At 41.7% G+C, this 16085-nt stretch overlaps 1 protein-coding gene across 1 annotated transcript in view; it reads left to right on the top strand.

The window, feature by feature from the left end:
- The window catches only part of FMN1 (formin 1), a 307167-nt gene that overhangs the window by 257943 nt on the left and 33139 nt on the right, over positions 1-16085 (top strand). The window contains exons 14-15 of the mRNA XM_022587546.3: positions 7747-7798; positions 12647-12796. Of these exons, the coding sequence (XP_022443254.2) occupies positions 7747-7798; positions 12647-12796 (202 nt within the window). The remainder of the gene's footprint in view (positions 1-7746; positions 7799-12646; positions 12797-16085) is intronic.

Genomic DNA, 16085 nt, shown 5'->3' with positions numbered 1-16085 from the left:
TCTTCCTGGTTCAGTCTCAGAAGGTTGTGCTTTTCTAAGAATTTGTCCATTTCTTCCAGGCTGTCCATTTTATTGGCATATAGCTGCTTGTAGTAACCTGTCATGATCCTTTGTATCTCTGCAGTGTCAGTTGTTACTGCTCCTTTTTCATTTCTAATTCTGTTGATTTGAGTCTTCTCCCTTTTTTTCTTGATAAGTCTGGCTAATGGTTTATCAATTTTGTTTATCTTCTCTAAGAACCAACTTTTAATTTTATTGATCTTTGCCATTATTTCCTTCATTGATTTTTCATTTATTTCTGATCTGATCTTTATGATTTCTTTCCTTCCATGAAGTTTGGGGGGTTTTTGTTCTTCTTTCTCTAATTGCTTTAGGTTTTTTTTTTTTTCGGTACACGGGCCTCTCACTGCTGTGGCCTCTCCCGTTGTGGAGCACAGGCTCCGGACGCGCAGGCTCAGCAGCCATGGCTCATGGGCCCAGCCGCTCCGCGGCATGTGGGATCTTCCTGGACCGGGGCACGAACCCGTGTCCCCTGCATTGGCAGGCGGACTCTCAACCACTGCGCCACCAGGGAAGCCCTGAGTTGTTTCTTGAGGTAGGATTGTATTGCTATAAACTTCCATCTTAGAACTGCTTTTGCTGTATCCCATAGGTTTTGGGTTGTCGTATTTTCATTGTCATTTGTCTCTAGGTATTTTTTTATTTCCTCTTTGATTTCTTCAGTGATCTCTTGGTTATTTAGTAATGTACTGTTTAGCCTCCATGTGTTTGTATTTTTTACAGATTTTTTCCTGTAATTGATATCTAGTCTCATAGCACTGTGGTCAAAAAAAAATTCTTGATACAATTTCAAATTTTCTTAAATTTACCAAGGCTTGATTTGTGACCCAAGATATGATTTATCCTGGAGAATGTTCCATGAGCACTTGAGAAGAAAGTGTATTCTGTTGGTTTTGGATGGAATGTCCTGTAAATATCAATTAAGTCCATCTTGTTTAACGCATCATTTAAAGCTTGTGTTTCCTTATTTATTTTCATTTTGGATGGTCTGTCCTTTGGTGAAAGTGGGGTGTTAAAGTCCCCTACTATGATTGTGTTACTGTCGATTCCCTCGTTTATGGCTGTTAGTGTTTGCCTTATGTATTGAGGTGCTCCTATGTTGGGTGCATAAATATTTACAATTGTAATATCTTCTTCTTGGACTGATCCCTTGATCATTATGTAGTGTCCTTATTTGTCTCTTGTAATAGTCTTTATTTTAAAGTCTTTTTTTTTTTTTTTTTTTTTTGCGGTACGCGGGCCTCTCGCTGTTGTGGCCTCTCCCGTTGTGGAGCGCAGGCTCCGGATGCACAGGCTCAGCGGCCATGGCTCACGGGCCCAGCCGCTCCACGGCATGTGGGATCTTCTCGGACTGGGGCAAGAACCCGTGTCCCCTGCATCGGCAGGCGGACTCTCAACCACTGCGCCACCAGGGAAGCCCTGAAGTCTGTTTTATCTGATAGAAGAACTGCTACTCCAGCTTTCTTTTGATTTCCATTTGCATGGAATATCTTTTTCCATCCCCTCACTTTCAGTCTGTATGTGTCCCTAGGTCTGAAGTGGGTCTCTTGTAGACAGCATATATATGGGTCTTGTTTTTGTATCCATTCAGCCAGTCTATGTCTTTTGGTTGGAGCATTTAATCCATTTACATTTAAGGTAATTATCGATATCTATGTTCCCATTACCATTTTCTTAATTGTTTGGGGTTTGTTATTATAGGTCTTTTCCTTCTCTTTTGTTTCCTGCCTAGAGGAGTTCCTTTAGCATTTGTTGTAAAGCTGGTTTGGTGGTGCTGAATTCTCTTAGCTTTTGCTTGTCTGTAAAGGTTTTAATTTCTCCATCAAATCTGAATGAGATCCTTGCTGGGTAGAGTAATCTTGATTGTAGGTTTTCCCCTTTCATCACTTTAAAAACGTCCTTCCACTCCCTTCTGGCTTGCAGAGTTTCTGCTGAAAGATCATCTGTTAACCTTATGGGGATTCCCATGTATGTTATTTGTTGTTTTTCCCTTGCTGTTTTTAATATGGTTTCTTTGTATTTAATTTTTGATAATTTGATTAATATGTGTCTTGGCGTGTTTCTTCTTGGATTTATCCTGTATGCGAGGGACTCTCTGCGCTTCCTGGACTTGATTAACTATTTCCTTTCCCATATTAGGGAAGTTTTCAACTATAATCTCTTCAAATATTTTTTCAGTCCCTTTCTTTTTCTCTTCTTCTTCTGGGACCCTGATAATTCAAATGTTGGTGTGTTTAATGTTGTCCCAGAGGTTTCTGTGACTGTCCTCAATTCTTTTCATTCTTTTTTCTTTATTCTGCTCTGCAGTAGTTATTTCCACTATTCTATCTTCCAGGTCACTTATCCATTCTTCTGCCTCAGTTATTCTGCTATTGATTCCTTCTAGAGAATTTTTAATTTCATTTATTGTGTTGTTCAGCATTGTTTGTTTGCTCTTTCATTCTTCTAGGCCCTTGTTAAATGTTTCTTGTATTTTCTCCATTCTATTTCCAAGATTTTGGATCATCTTTACTATCATTACTGTGAATTCTTTTTCAGGCAGACTGCCTATTTCCTCTTCATTTGTTTGGTCCAGTGGGTTTTTACCTTTCTTCTTGATCTGCCCTGTGTTCTCTGTCCTCTCATTTTGCTTAACTTACTGTGTTTGGGGTCTCCTTTTTGCAGGCTGCAGGTTCGTCATTCCCATTGTTTTTGGTGTCTGCTCCCAGTGGGTAAGGTTGGTTCAGTGGGTTGTGTAGGCTTCCTGGTGGAGGGGACTAGTACCTGTGTTCTGGTGGATGAGTCTGGATCTTGTCTTTCTGGTGGGCAGGGCTGTGTCTGGTGGGGTGTCTGTGACTTCATTATGATTTTAGGCAGCCTCTCTGCTAATGGGTGGGGTTGTGTTCCTGTCTTGCTAGTTGTTTGGCATAGGGTGTCCAGCACTGTAGCTTGCTGGTCGTTGAGTGGAGCTGGGTCTTAGCATTGAGATGGAGATCTCTGGGAGAGTTTTCACTGTTTGATATTACGTGGAGCCGGGAGATATCTGGTGGACCAATGTCCTGAACTCGGCTCTCACACCTCAGATGGACAGGTCTGACACCCGGCCGGAGCACCAAGACCCTGTAAGCCACAGGGCTCAGAGGAAAAGGGAGAAAAAAGAAAGAAAGGAAGGAAGGGAAGGAGGGAGGGAGGGAGGAAGGGAGGAAGGAAAAATAAAGTTATTAAAATAAAAAATAATTATTAAACCTAATAAAAAATTTTAAAGTAATTAAAAAAAAGAAAGAGGAGAGCAACCAAACCAAAAAACAAATCCACCAATGATAACAAGTGATAAAAACTATACTAAAAAAAAACTGGATAGACAGAGCCCTAGGACAAATGGTAAAAGCAAAGCTATACCGACAAAATGACACAAAGAAACATACACATACATACTCACAATGAGAGAAAAAGGAAAAAAATATATATATATCGTTGCTCCCAATATTCACCGCCTCAATTTTGGGATGATTCATTGTGTATTCAGGTATTCCACAGATGCAGGGTACATCAAGGTGATTGTGGAGATTTAATAAGCTGCTCCTGAGGCTGCTGGGAGAGATTTCCCTTTCTCTTTTTTTGCACAGCTCCTGGGGTTCATCTTTGGATTTGGCCCCGCCTTTGCGTGTAGGTCGCCGGAGGGCGTCTGTTCTTCGCTCGGACAGGACGGGGTTAAAGGAGCAGCTGATTAGGGGACTCTGGCTCACTCAGGCCGGGGGGAGGGAGGGGTGCGGATGCAGGGCGAGCCTGTGGCGGCAGAGGCCAACACGACGTTGCAACAGCCTGAGGCGCGCTGTGTGTTCTCCCGGGGAAGTTGTCCCTGGATCCCGGGACCCTGGCAGTCGCGGGCTGCACAGGCTCCCGGGAGGGGAGGTGTGGGTAGTGACCTGTGCTTGCACACAGGCTTCTGGGTGGCTGCAGCAGCAGCCTTAGCATTTCATGCCCGTCTCCGGTGTCCACGCTGATAGCCGTGGCTTGCGCTCATCTCTGGAGCGCGTTTAGACAGTGCTCTGAATCTCCTCGCGCACCCCGAAACAATAGTCTCTTGCGTCTTAGACAGGTCCAGGCTTTTTCCCCTACATTCTTTTTTATTTTTTAATATTCTTTTCCATTACGTTTATCACAGGATATTGAATATAGTTCCCTGTGCTATATAGGAGGACCTTGTTATTTATCCATTATATATATACTAGTTTGCATCTGCTAATCCCAAACTCCCCCTCCATGCCTCCTCCATACCCCTTCCCCCTTGGCAACCACATGTCTGTTCTCTATGTCGGTGAGTCTGTTTCTGTTTCACAGATAAGTTCATTTGTGTCATATTTTAGATTCCACATGTGATATCATATGGTGTTTGTCTTTCTCTTTCCGTCTTACTTCACTTAGTATGATAATCTCTAGGTCCATCCATGTTGCTGCAAATGGCATCATTTCATTCCTTTTTATGGCTGAGTAAATATTTCATTGTATATATGTACCATACCTTCTTTATCCATTCATCTGTTGATGGATATTTAGGTTGTTTCCATGTGCTGGCTACTGTGAATAGTGCTGCAATGAACATTGGGGTTGCATGTATCTTTTTGAATTATAGTTTTGTCCAGATATATGCCAGGAGTGGGATTGCTGGATCATATGGCAACTCTATTTTTAGTTTTTTGAGGAACCTCCATACTGTTTTTCATAATAGCTGCACCAACTTACATTCCCACCAACAGTGTAGGAGGGTTCCCTTTTCTCCACACCCTCTCTAGCATTTGTTATTTGTATACTTTTTAGTGATGGCCATTCTGACTGGTGTGAGGTAGTTTTAATCTTTGATCTCATTGTAGTTTTTATCTTCTATGTGCCTGTTGGCCAGCTGTATGTCTTCTTTGGAGAAATGTCTTAGGTCTTCTGCCCATTTTTCGATTAGGTTACTTGTTTTTTTGTTGTTGAGTTGTATGAGCTGTTTGTATATTTTGGAAATTAAGCCCTTGTTGATCACATCTTTTGCAAGTATTTTCTCCCATTCTGTAGGTTGTCTTTTCATTTTGTTTATGGTTTCCTTCACTTTGCAAAAGCTTGTAAGTTTGACTTGGTTCCATTTGTTCATTTTTGCTTTTATTTCTATTGCCTTGGGAGACTGACCTAAGAAAACATTGGTACAATTTATGTCAGGGAATGTTTTGCCTATGTTCTCTTCTAGGAGTTTTATGGTATCATGTCTTATATTTAAGTCTTTAAGCCATTTTGAGTTTATTTTTGTGTATAGTATGAGGGTGTGTTCTAAGTTCATTGATTTGCATGTGGCTGTCCAGCTTGCTGGACCACTTGCTGAAGAGACTTTTTCCCATTGTATATCCTTGTCTCCTTTGTCAAAGACTATTTGACCATAGGTGTGTGGGTTTATTTCTGGACTCTCTATTCTTTTTCATTGATCTATATGTCTGTTTTTGTGCCAATACCATGCTGTTTCGATTACTGTAGTTTTGTAGTATTGTCTGAAGTCTGGGAGGGTTATGCCTCTTGCTTTTTTCTTTTTCCTCAGGATTACTTTGGCAATTTTAGGTCTTTTATGACTCCATAGAAATTTTAGGATTATTTATTGTAATTCTGTGAAAAATGTCATGGGTAGTTTGATAGGGGTCACATTAAATCTGTAGATTGCTTTGGGTAGTATGGCCATTTTAATGATATTAATTCTTCCAACCCAAGAGCATGGGGTATCTAAATGAAAGGAATCTTAAGGCTCATAGAGATTATGACTTGATGATTTTTCTAGACATTTTTAAGATGTCTCGTGTAAGAGTTGTATTATCATATATGACAGTATTATCTTTTTTTTTAATTGAAGTATAGTTGCTTTACAATGTTGTGTTAGTTTATACTGTACAGCAAAGTGAATCAGCTATACATATACATGTATCCCCTCTTTTTTGGATTTCCTTCCCATATAGGTCACCATAGCACACTGAGTAGAGTTCCCTGTGCTATACAGTAGGTTCTCATTAGTTACCTATTTTATACATAGTATCAATAGTGTACATATGTCAATCCCCATCTCCCAATTCATTCCACCCCACCTTCCCCCTTGGTATCCATATCTCTACATCTGTGTCTCTATTTCTGCTTTGCAAATGAGATCACCTATACAACTTTTTTAGATTCCACACATATGCATTAGTATACGATATTTGTTTTTCTCTTTCTGACTTACTTCTGACTTACTTTCTCTCTCTGACTTACTTCACTCTGCATGACAGTCCATCCACGTCTCTACAAATGACCCAATTTCGTTCCTTTTAGTGGCTGAGTACTATTTCATTATATATATGTACCACATATTCTTTATCCATTCCTCTGTTGACGAAATTGCTCATGCAGCTCAACCAAAAAAGCAAATAGGGGCTTCCCTGGTGGGGCAGTGGTTGGGAGTCCGCCTGCTGATGCAGGGGACGCAGGTTCGTGCCCTGGTCCGGGAGGATCCCACGTGCCGTGGAGCGGCTGGGCCCATGAGCCATAGCCGCTGGGCCTGCGCGTCCAGAGCCTGTGCTCCGCAGCGGGAGAGGCCGCAGCACTGAGAGGCCCGCGTACGGCAAAAAAAAAAAAAAAAAAAAAAAAAGCAAATAACCCAATCAAAAAATGGGTGGAGGACCTAAATAGACATTTCTCCAAAGAAGACATACAGGTGGGCAACAAACACATGAAAAGAGGCTCAACATCACTAATTATTAGAAAAATGGAAATCAAAACTACAATGAGGTATCACCTCACACTGATCAGAATGGCCATCATCAAAATATCTACAAATAATAAATAAAGGGGACCCTCTTGCACTGTTGGTGGGAATGGTAAATTGATACAACCACTATGAAGAACAGTATGGAGGTTCCTTAAAAAACTAAAAATAGAACTACCATACGACCCAGCAATCCCACTACCAGGCATATACCCAGAGAAAACCATAATTCAAAAAGACACATGCACCCCAATGTTTATTTTCTGATCAGAGAGAAGAATATGTAAAAGAACCACCCCCAAATGAAACCTCCCAGTTTCCCTGTGGTCCCTACGGAGTGTGGGTTCTTAATCTGTAAATTCAGAATTCTACCTCAGCATCGTTGATTTCCTTAGTAATTTTAAGTATTTTTTCAGTGCATTTAAAAACATTCTCAGGAAAGAGACCATAGGCTTCCCTAGACCATGGGTGTAGAGACAGAGTATGCAAGGATTACAGTGAATTCCTTTGAATCTGAGCAGAACTACTGCAGGTGGTACTGGGTTTATTTTGTGGTAGTGGTTGTTGTGGGGAAAGGGGGAGTGCTGAGCACATGCCAAGGCTCCCAAAGAGACCAGCTATAGCTAGGCTGACCGTGTGATCCAGTCTGGCCAGGTATGTTACAATTTAAGCCTTGGCCCAGAGTAATTAGTAATATTCCCCCCTTTCAAAACTATCCCAGAGAGAACCATGAATTATATGGCCACCATTAGCTATAGCTGTTATCAAGAAAGCCGTGGTAGTGGATGTAGCGAATTGAGTACAATTGCCAGGACACGTGGTAGGGCCTTCCAACCCCTGAATTCGGATTTATTTTGATAATGAATGGGTATAATCAAAGTTAGAAGATTACACAAAGGATATGCTGGAAGAAAATACTATTTTAACCATAATTATTTCTTTCACAGCCAAAAAAGAGCATACAGTGGAAGAAAGTCACTTGGAGAATGCACAGAAAAGGTAAGCAGCTCTGAACTGGCCCCAAGTCTTTCTTTGCCTAGCCATTCTTTTGTTATTATCAAGAACCATCAACACCAACCATCTCCAGCACTTTTTCATCTTCTCTGAAGGCAAACTCCGTACTCATTAAACCATAACTCCCCCGTTCTCTCCTTCCTTCAGCCCCTGGCAACCACCATTCTACTTTCTGTCTCTGTGACTCTGACTGCTCTAAGGTACCTCATGTAAGCAGAATCATACAGAATGTTTCCCTTTTATGATTGGCTCATCTCACTTAGCAAAATGAATGACTAGCCATTCTTTTGACCCCATCTGCTAAGACTCCGCATCCAGCAGCAATAAGAGTCTAGGGAGAGCTAGAGTGAAAGCTCCAGGAATAGGACTTGGCAATAGTTTTCCTCAAGAAGCAGGGAATCATCCGGAAGTGACTCACCTGCCTCAGGAGTCAAGGACACCATTTCCATCTGTTTGCCTCTCCTCCACGGCTCTGCTCCTAAACACTTCACGGGCGCTGGGAACAGTGGGATCCTTCTTAGTGTTACAACTAGATTAAACCATTATGGAGGATATTGTAAACCAGGGACAAATGGGGAGAAGGGACTTCCCTCTCTATGTGCACAGAAAAGGGGAAGAGACCCCAGAGGTCTTCTATTCACCCTCCCACCTACCTCAGGCCTCTTCTATGTTCTTCCCTCTCTTCATAGACACCCAAGCGGAACCATCCACCTCACCTGGTAAGAGCCCAGTAATCATTGGCTGTGATCCCTCATGGGGGTCTTTCTTCTTTTCAGTTGGCCAGGTTAGTCAGCTTGGCTCTCCCTCCCTCTTAGAAAGGTGAGGGGGGAATACACGGAGGCTTTCTCATATTCAGGGCTGAGAACTGAGATAAATTTTGCTGGGACCAGTTCTACAAGTACAAGAAAATTAAATAAGAGATAAGGACAGGAAACAGTAGATAAGGGAAAATGAGCTTTACAAATGTGTGAGGAGGGGAGTTCATTCAATGCAGGTGAACAAGTTCTAGAAATGAACGTTTTTCCTCCCGTCTCACCACAATTTCCAAGAGTACTGAAAGCCTATAGTCAGTGCTCTGTTTTGCCTTGACAGGCACTGACATCTTGCCCTGCTTCCCGCTGTAAGTGCCAGTAGAATAAATATGCAGAAGGAAGCAAGGCGAGGGCAAATCTTGCATCTTTCTAAGGGCAGACATGTTCTTGGTCATGATTATCATCTCTGCATGATAATCTTTGACAACCAAGACAATCACATGATTCTGTTTATAGATTTTTAGGTTGTGCCCCTTTATTGGCCTTATCCCCTATAGAGCTTACATTATCCCTGTAGTAAGCTTCCCTTCGTCGGTGTGTCAAGCTGGTGTGTCTGTGTTATAGACGTATCCCATAGGCATAAAAAGGACCATCAACACATGGGTATCAGGCCAAGCAGAATTTCACTTTCTAAGGTGGCTGTCAAATTTCTAATTCTTCTTCAGGATTCTTGCTTCAGGAAAAGGGGGCCCGTGTGAGAGGGGCCGAAGTTGGTGCTGTGCATTAGCTATGCTGAGGGGGGTCATAAATTTCGGTTGTCAGCGTTTTCCGTGACTTTGTGGTGAAGGTAGTCTAGCTTTCATGTCATACATGAAATATGTTAGATCCCATCTTTAACGTAGAAACCACAGTTGTTTGGTTACAGTCTTGAAGGAGGTTGGTGGTCAGTGTTGCAACATTCGAGTGAGATTTAGGAAATTCTTATGTTGTATTCTCAAGAGAAACAATTTACTCTGAGGCTAAGGAATATTTGCTTTTCCTCAGCAGTTTCTAAAGGCATGCATGAGGGGCAATAAGCGGATATGTTCCGCCCTGGCATCTCAACACTGCAAAAGGAAAACCGTTCCCTTTGCCGTGGGCTCTTTGATATAATCATTGGCTGAACTCTCAAAATGTTTAGCTGAATCGAAAAGATAGAAATCAGACAAGGAATTACAGCAGAGAGAAAAGGAGTCAGGGAACAGTTGAGAGTGAAGCAGAAAAGTTTTATAGAACACAACATATGATGAGAAATAAATCTTTTCAATGTTGAAAGCTATTTTAGTTATCTGCTGAGAAACAGAAATTTCAAACAGCACGATTGCCCCTTTGTCTCTTGGAGAAAATTCTAATATTGTTGTCAAATAACAGCCGTTTTCGTGCCCGAATTTCAGACGGTTTTCAATAATCAGTCTTCTGTGAATCAAAATTAAATTTGAAAGGAAGAGGGTTGTGTTTGGAGCGGGACTGGGTGGGTGGGGAGGAACGTAGTCTAGACCTTATCAGATAGTTGTAGGTTCATATTCTAGCTTTTGGCTTTTCCTGGAACAAAGGGAAATCCAATAAGACACACATCCTCCGAGTGACTTTGTTAAAGTTGCAGAGTGCCAAAGCCAGGCCATCCTCTGCAACTCTGTTTGCTTTGGTTCTCCTGAAGAGGTCCACTTAAACACATAGGGGGGGCAAAATGCTGAAATTCACTATTTCCTTTAGGTTTCATACTCTTTGAGGGTTAGCAGGCAGGGCCTCCCAGATTCCCCGGGGGGGAGGTGGTGAGGGTACATCGTTCAATTCAGAGCTGGGAGAAGTGTGGCCCACAGGATGATGACATGCTTTTCTCAAGCTCTGTGATAACCCACCAAACAATTCTGTCATTCTCTGAAACCGTACCATCCTTGCAACATCTTGGTCTCACAGTCTACACTCCAAATAACGCTGGAACTGCTGGCGTTGAAGCACAGTGAGCGGAGTTTCTGTGCTCTTCACTATGTCATCCTGGAAAATAGGAAGATAATTTGCTCCTCTGAAAACTAAAAGTGAAGACTTTCTCTTCTCTATTCATTGCACAAGTAAATATGTTTCTGTGTTGAAGGTAAACATAATGAAGAGACAAGAATAATGATGTGCTTTGCTGGGGGTCACACACATTACGTATGACTTAGGTGGCAACGGTGTCTAACGTGGAAACAGACCAAAACATGACTATTTTATTTCTTAAATGCCTGGGTCAGTGAGTATGAACAACAGGGGGCGGGTAGAGCAGAAAAAGCATTTCACGGAGAATCAGGGGACCCAACTCTGCTGATGAATAAGGTCATTCCATCTTTCTGGGTCTCTGTTTTCTCAGCTGTAAGATGGGAACATTGGACAGACTGACAGGTCCGTCCCTTCCAGTTCTAAAGGCCCGTGACTCCGTAAGAAATTCATGGCCTGTTCCTTCAGGTTACAGAACTCTCTGCTTACGAATTTCCATGCTACAATCAATGTAATTTTCATTTTGAATGAAATAAAAAGTATATTCAGCGTTTTGACTGCCACAGAATTAGGAGTCACGCCTGGGCAAAAGTGGACATTGCTCCTTTCTGGTTTTGCTCCAAAATATATGTGTTTGGAATTATAAGAGAAGTCCCTCAAGAAATTACTGCAATTATTGCCTTTCTCCACCTATGCACTTGTAGTCTTTTAATAACTGGGAGCCAAAATTCCCTGACCAGTAGTTTTAATTTGCATTAAAAACAGATTTATTATTTACAGAAGCACAAAGAATTTATGGGACTCAGAGCTGCAGCTCCAGCTTGGATCTCACCTAATCATAGCCATGGAATCAATTAACAGTTCATCTGTGAAATGTGATAAAATCTTATGAGATACATAGTGCCCAATAACTGAGACTGAGTTGAAAGTATGCTCCATAACAGTAATGGGGCTTCAGGGTTTTACAATCGCCGTTGAACAGCGTTCCATTAGAAACTCAGTATTCAGGATGGCCACAAAAAAAAAAAAAAAAAACAACAAAACGCTGTGTCTGAACAGATGATAGAGCATTGAGTAATAAACCTGGCCAGCCATTCCTGCTTTGATTAGTTTCCAACACCCTAGAAAAGGGGCCCATTTATTTAAGTGTTCCTGCTCATGGCAAATGAGCTTGTGGGGCTTGGAGTGGGTGGGGAGAAGGAATGAGGGCAGAGCTATAAATTGCTGCAAAGCTAGTGCCTCCAAGAAGGGCTGCTTGGGAGGCCTGGGTAGTCATCTGGGAATGAACCTCCAAGGGGTAGGTCAGGAGGTTCTTAGTGATATCTGGGAATCACCCTTGTAAAACCTGGGTTCTTTTCTGACTGGGTTAAAGATCATTTTTTAAGATCAAAAATGGTTTTTCCTCCAATCCTTGCTATATCCTCAATTATATGTATTTTTGTACATTGATGGTTTGTATTCCTGTATCACATCAAGCTTTAAAATGTAGCTTTCTTAAATATCATTTGGTCTGCGTCTCTTATTTTACCCTTGAAAAAACTGAGAGCCCAGTGTTGAATGATTGACCCAAGATTATAAAGCCAGCAGATGCCAGAATAAGGATAGAACAGTCTCTTGATTTTCTGTGAAGCACTCAACAGATTGATGATCCCCCGTGGGCTCTCTAACTGTCCACTGCTGGTGATACAGAACCAACATGTCATTAGTGTTCCATGTAATCATTCAACATAACACAAAGAGCAGGTAAATGACATGGATTTGAGATGAAGAACAAACCCGAAGAGTTTTACCTGCATACACCGTGGACTTATACATGCTGGTTTTATACAGATGAGATGTGCCCAGGAGTATCCCCAGTCATGGTAAATCTCTTAGATAATTGGCTTGAACACGTAGGTCTTACTGAGGCTTAGGATAAGCCGCAGTGACTCAAGCCTGGGCTTCTGTGCTAAAGAGAAGCGAAGCGTGTGGGAGAAACTCTCCCGGTGTCCCCTCTCCTCCCCTAATGGGTATTAGCGTTGACAGCCTCTCACCCTCTACCTCACTGTTTTTTTCTCTACATTTGCAGTTTTGAAACAACAGTAGGATATTTTGGGATGAAGCCAAAGTCTGGTGAGAAGGAGATCACGCCCAACTACGTGTTTATGGTGTGGTATGAGTTCTGCAGTGACTTCAAGACAATCTGGAAACGGGAGAGTAAAAACATATCTAAAGAAAGGTAAGGCTCTCATAGATTGATTAACACCCCATTCGGGGGTCTTAGGAAACCTCCCTCTCAAACCTAACAAAGTGTGTGCACCTCACCCGTGTCAGTATCGCCTTTCAGATCAAGTGGATGTCGAGGAAGGATTACTGCCTCAGAGTTCATAGGGAACTTCGGGGGAGGCTTGCTGTTCGCACAAGCAAATACACTCACGTGATCTGATAAGTTACACTTTCTTAACCCCTTCCAATTACTAGCTAGTAAATGAAAGGGGAGCTGTGCCAATTAGCAGCAGATTGCTTTTCTGTGTATTTTCATGTTGGCCCAGGCTAAATGAGGCAGCCTTGCTGTCGCAGACAGTACAGACAAATAAAAGTGAATGCTTTTCCCATTAATATACTGAACTTGCATCAAAGGGAAATCTCTGAGAGTCGGGCCACACTTAACACGGTGTTGAAGCCCCGCTCTGGATTTACAGCGCCACTTCTGACTCCCCGTATCCTGCTGAGGACATCAAACTGCGTGCCGCTCGCCTCATTGCAGCCTCCTGATTTTATTAGTTGGGGGTAGAAGGAAAACCTCAGCCCTGAATATAGGGAGGGTGTGTGTGTGTGTGCGCGCGTTCTCCTTAGAGAGAGACTGAATTGGGCCCTGTTGATCAGAACACAAAAGCATTTCTGCTTGATCAGTGTTTTGATCAGGTTGCCACTGTTCTACAAAGGGTGTCATGGATTTAAACTTCAAACAGGTCTTGCTACTACTCCTGCAGAACAGATGTATGAGAGTGTCATTCAAAGTGGAGTCGGAGACAAATTCTACAAATGAAGGGAAGTGGTTTAATTGTAGCGTCTATATCTCACTAAACATTGAGACCTGAAATTCCAAAATACAGTTATTTTTGCTCTTTACTTTGTAATCAGAGAAACGGTATGCACATAATATATCTACACAGACACACACACACACAGCACACTAATATGTTTTACCTTAAAAAGCTACTTTTAAGGGCTCATAATTTAGAGATTTCTTGACTCAGTCTTACTGAATCTCTAAATATTTTCTCAGGGAATTTTTTCACAAGCCTGCTTTCTTTCTAAGGAAGTCAAAGAGCTTTAAAAATATTTATCAACACATCTTGCCACCATTAACTCTTTTGGAACTTGGAAGTTAAACTGAGGATATCCATTATAGGGATAAAATGAAGCAGAGAAAAGTTAAGTGACATTGTTAAGAGAATAGATTGTTGATAATAACAGGAAAAAAACAACCCTAAAAATCTTGACATCCCACTCATTGTTCTTACCCTGCAATCTCTTGTTTAGCCCTTGAAGCTAAAATAAGCTTCTGTGTTTTGTGAGCCTCAGAGGAAAAGTGACAGAGCCACGTTCCTCTCTCTCTAACAAGGTAGCAGCTGGCCAGTCAGCTCTCCACGTCCACACCCGAAGGCCAGGGAGCCCCTCAGAGGGCCCTGAATCTCCAGCCTTTGCTAAAGATTTTACACCTGAGATTTTGATCCTAGCCCTTAGTGAATCTGTCCTTGTTGTTGGAGCCCTAAAAATGGTCCCAAAAAACCAAAAGAGACGGTAATGAATTGCTTTTCATCTGAATAATCTTCTATTGAAATCGTGAACCGTATTCCAAATGGAGGAGTTTTTCCCTATCACAGAAGTTAGACCACACTCATTGTGGGCCTGCGGTGGTTCCAACCACCCTTCAGAATGACCTGTTCTCTGATTCCTAGTGATGGGCACTTGCTGTGCTGCTTCCTGGGTATAGCTGGTGAATTGCCTACTTCACACTCTGTAAACCAACACCTTTAAAGGGTCATGACTTCCCTGGACCCTTTTCAGGTCTTCTCATTTAGCAATTTCAGGGGTTTCTTCATTCCAGCCGTGCTTTGTGAGATGGATCACCAAGGTTTCCAACCTAAAACAACATCTCTGAAAGTTAATGATGGCTCATAAAGTATTTGTGGAAGCAGCTTGTTTACAAAAATCTTTTTGTTAAGAAATGTTAGCACATTATATATATTACTGCTCATCCAGTTCAGTAAACTGGTTAATATCCAGGGTTTTCTCGTGAAGTGAGGATTTTTTTCAGTTGTTCTCTATCTGCTAAGGGTTTTAGCTTTTAAACGATTGGAATCACATATTCGTTGTGGTGAAATAAGTGAATTGAATTCTTCTATTACAACCAAATGATAAACAATATGATTGCTTTGTCTTGACCCATATTTAATGATGTTTGATAGTGACATTTTTTATTGTACTTCTCCAGCAAATCCCCAAAACACTAAATGTCAGGAGGTAGCATAAGATAATATGAAGACATCCTCAAAAATTAAATTCATAATCAAATGAAAACCTCATAGCTTGTAATTATTAGGGGAAAAAAAAAACTATAGTTTGGGATCCCATCCAAAGGAATTTCATCCCCTTGATTTTGAGAGGTATTTGAAGGCCAACTAAAACCCCAAAAATCACTGAGAAAAATTAAGGATCAATAGTAGTATTTTTAAAGAGACAGATTCACTTCCAAATGAAATGGAAGTTTTGAAAACTACTTTAGGTCACTTGAGGTCAATTTTAAGGGATAGAGAATATTTACTTCTTGTTCTGTTTAGTATGGTTTCCAGGGACGCACATTAGCTTGATGCAAAATCGAAATGATGCAGCTCCACAGCAGGGTAACAGCTACCCCTCATGAGACCCAGAACGATGTCTGAACACACAGGTGACTGATAAAAATGTCCAATGTGCTTGTGCCTTGAAAATGAATGATAAGCCCCCTATTATTAAGCCGGTATCAGGACACAATTCTGTATTTGAGTAGAACAGACATAGTATTTCACTGGGGATATGGTTTACCCGCAGATTAATTCTCAGTAGAAGAGCAGGCTACTGTATGATGGTATATTAACGGCATGCAACTTTGCTTGTCGTGTATGCCAGTATTAGGCAAAATAGAAAACTTCTGAGTCTAGGCCCAAATCCAGAGCGCCTCGCTCCCTAGACCTTCAGTCTGTGACCCACTCAGTCCTCATGGTGCCCCTAGTACTAGAACTCATCCTCCAGTGAAGTATACCAGGTCCTTCTCTTACCCCTGCTGAGTACTTACTGGCAGTGCTCAGTAGTGTAAAAAAAGACCTCTAGAGAGAGAGTTGAAACCCAGCATTTTTATGCCATTAATTTGCTTTGTGATCTTGGGCCAGTCACTTATTGCCTGGAGGACCCAAGTATCATATCTGTAAAATGTATGTATTGGGATGAAGCAGGAACCAAATGTTCACTAAGATCTTTTCTAG

This window comes from Delphinapterus leucas, chromosome 2 (genome assembly GCF_059928025.1).
Source record: "Delphinapterus leucas isolate spDelLeu-1000000601 "Yukka" chromosome 2, BTC_Dleu_Yukka2, whole genome shotgun sequence".
Taxonomy (NCBI): Eukaryota; Metazoa; Chordata; class Mammalia; order Artiodactyla; family Monodontidae; genus Delphinapterus; species Delphinapterus leucas.
This window is presented reverse-complemented; position numbering and strand designations above follow the sequence as displayed.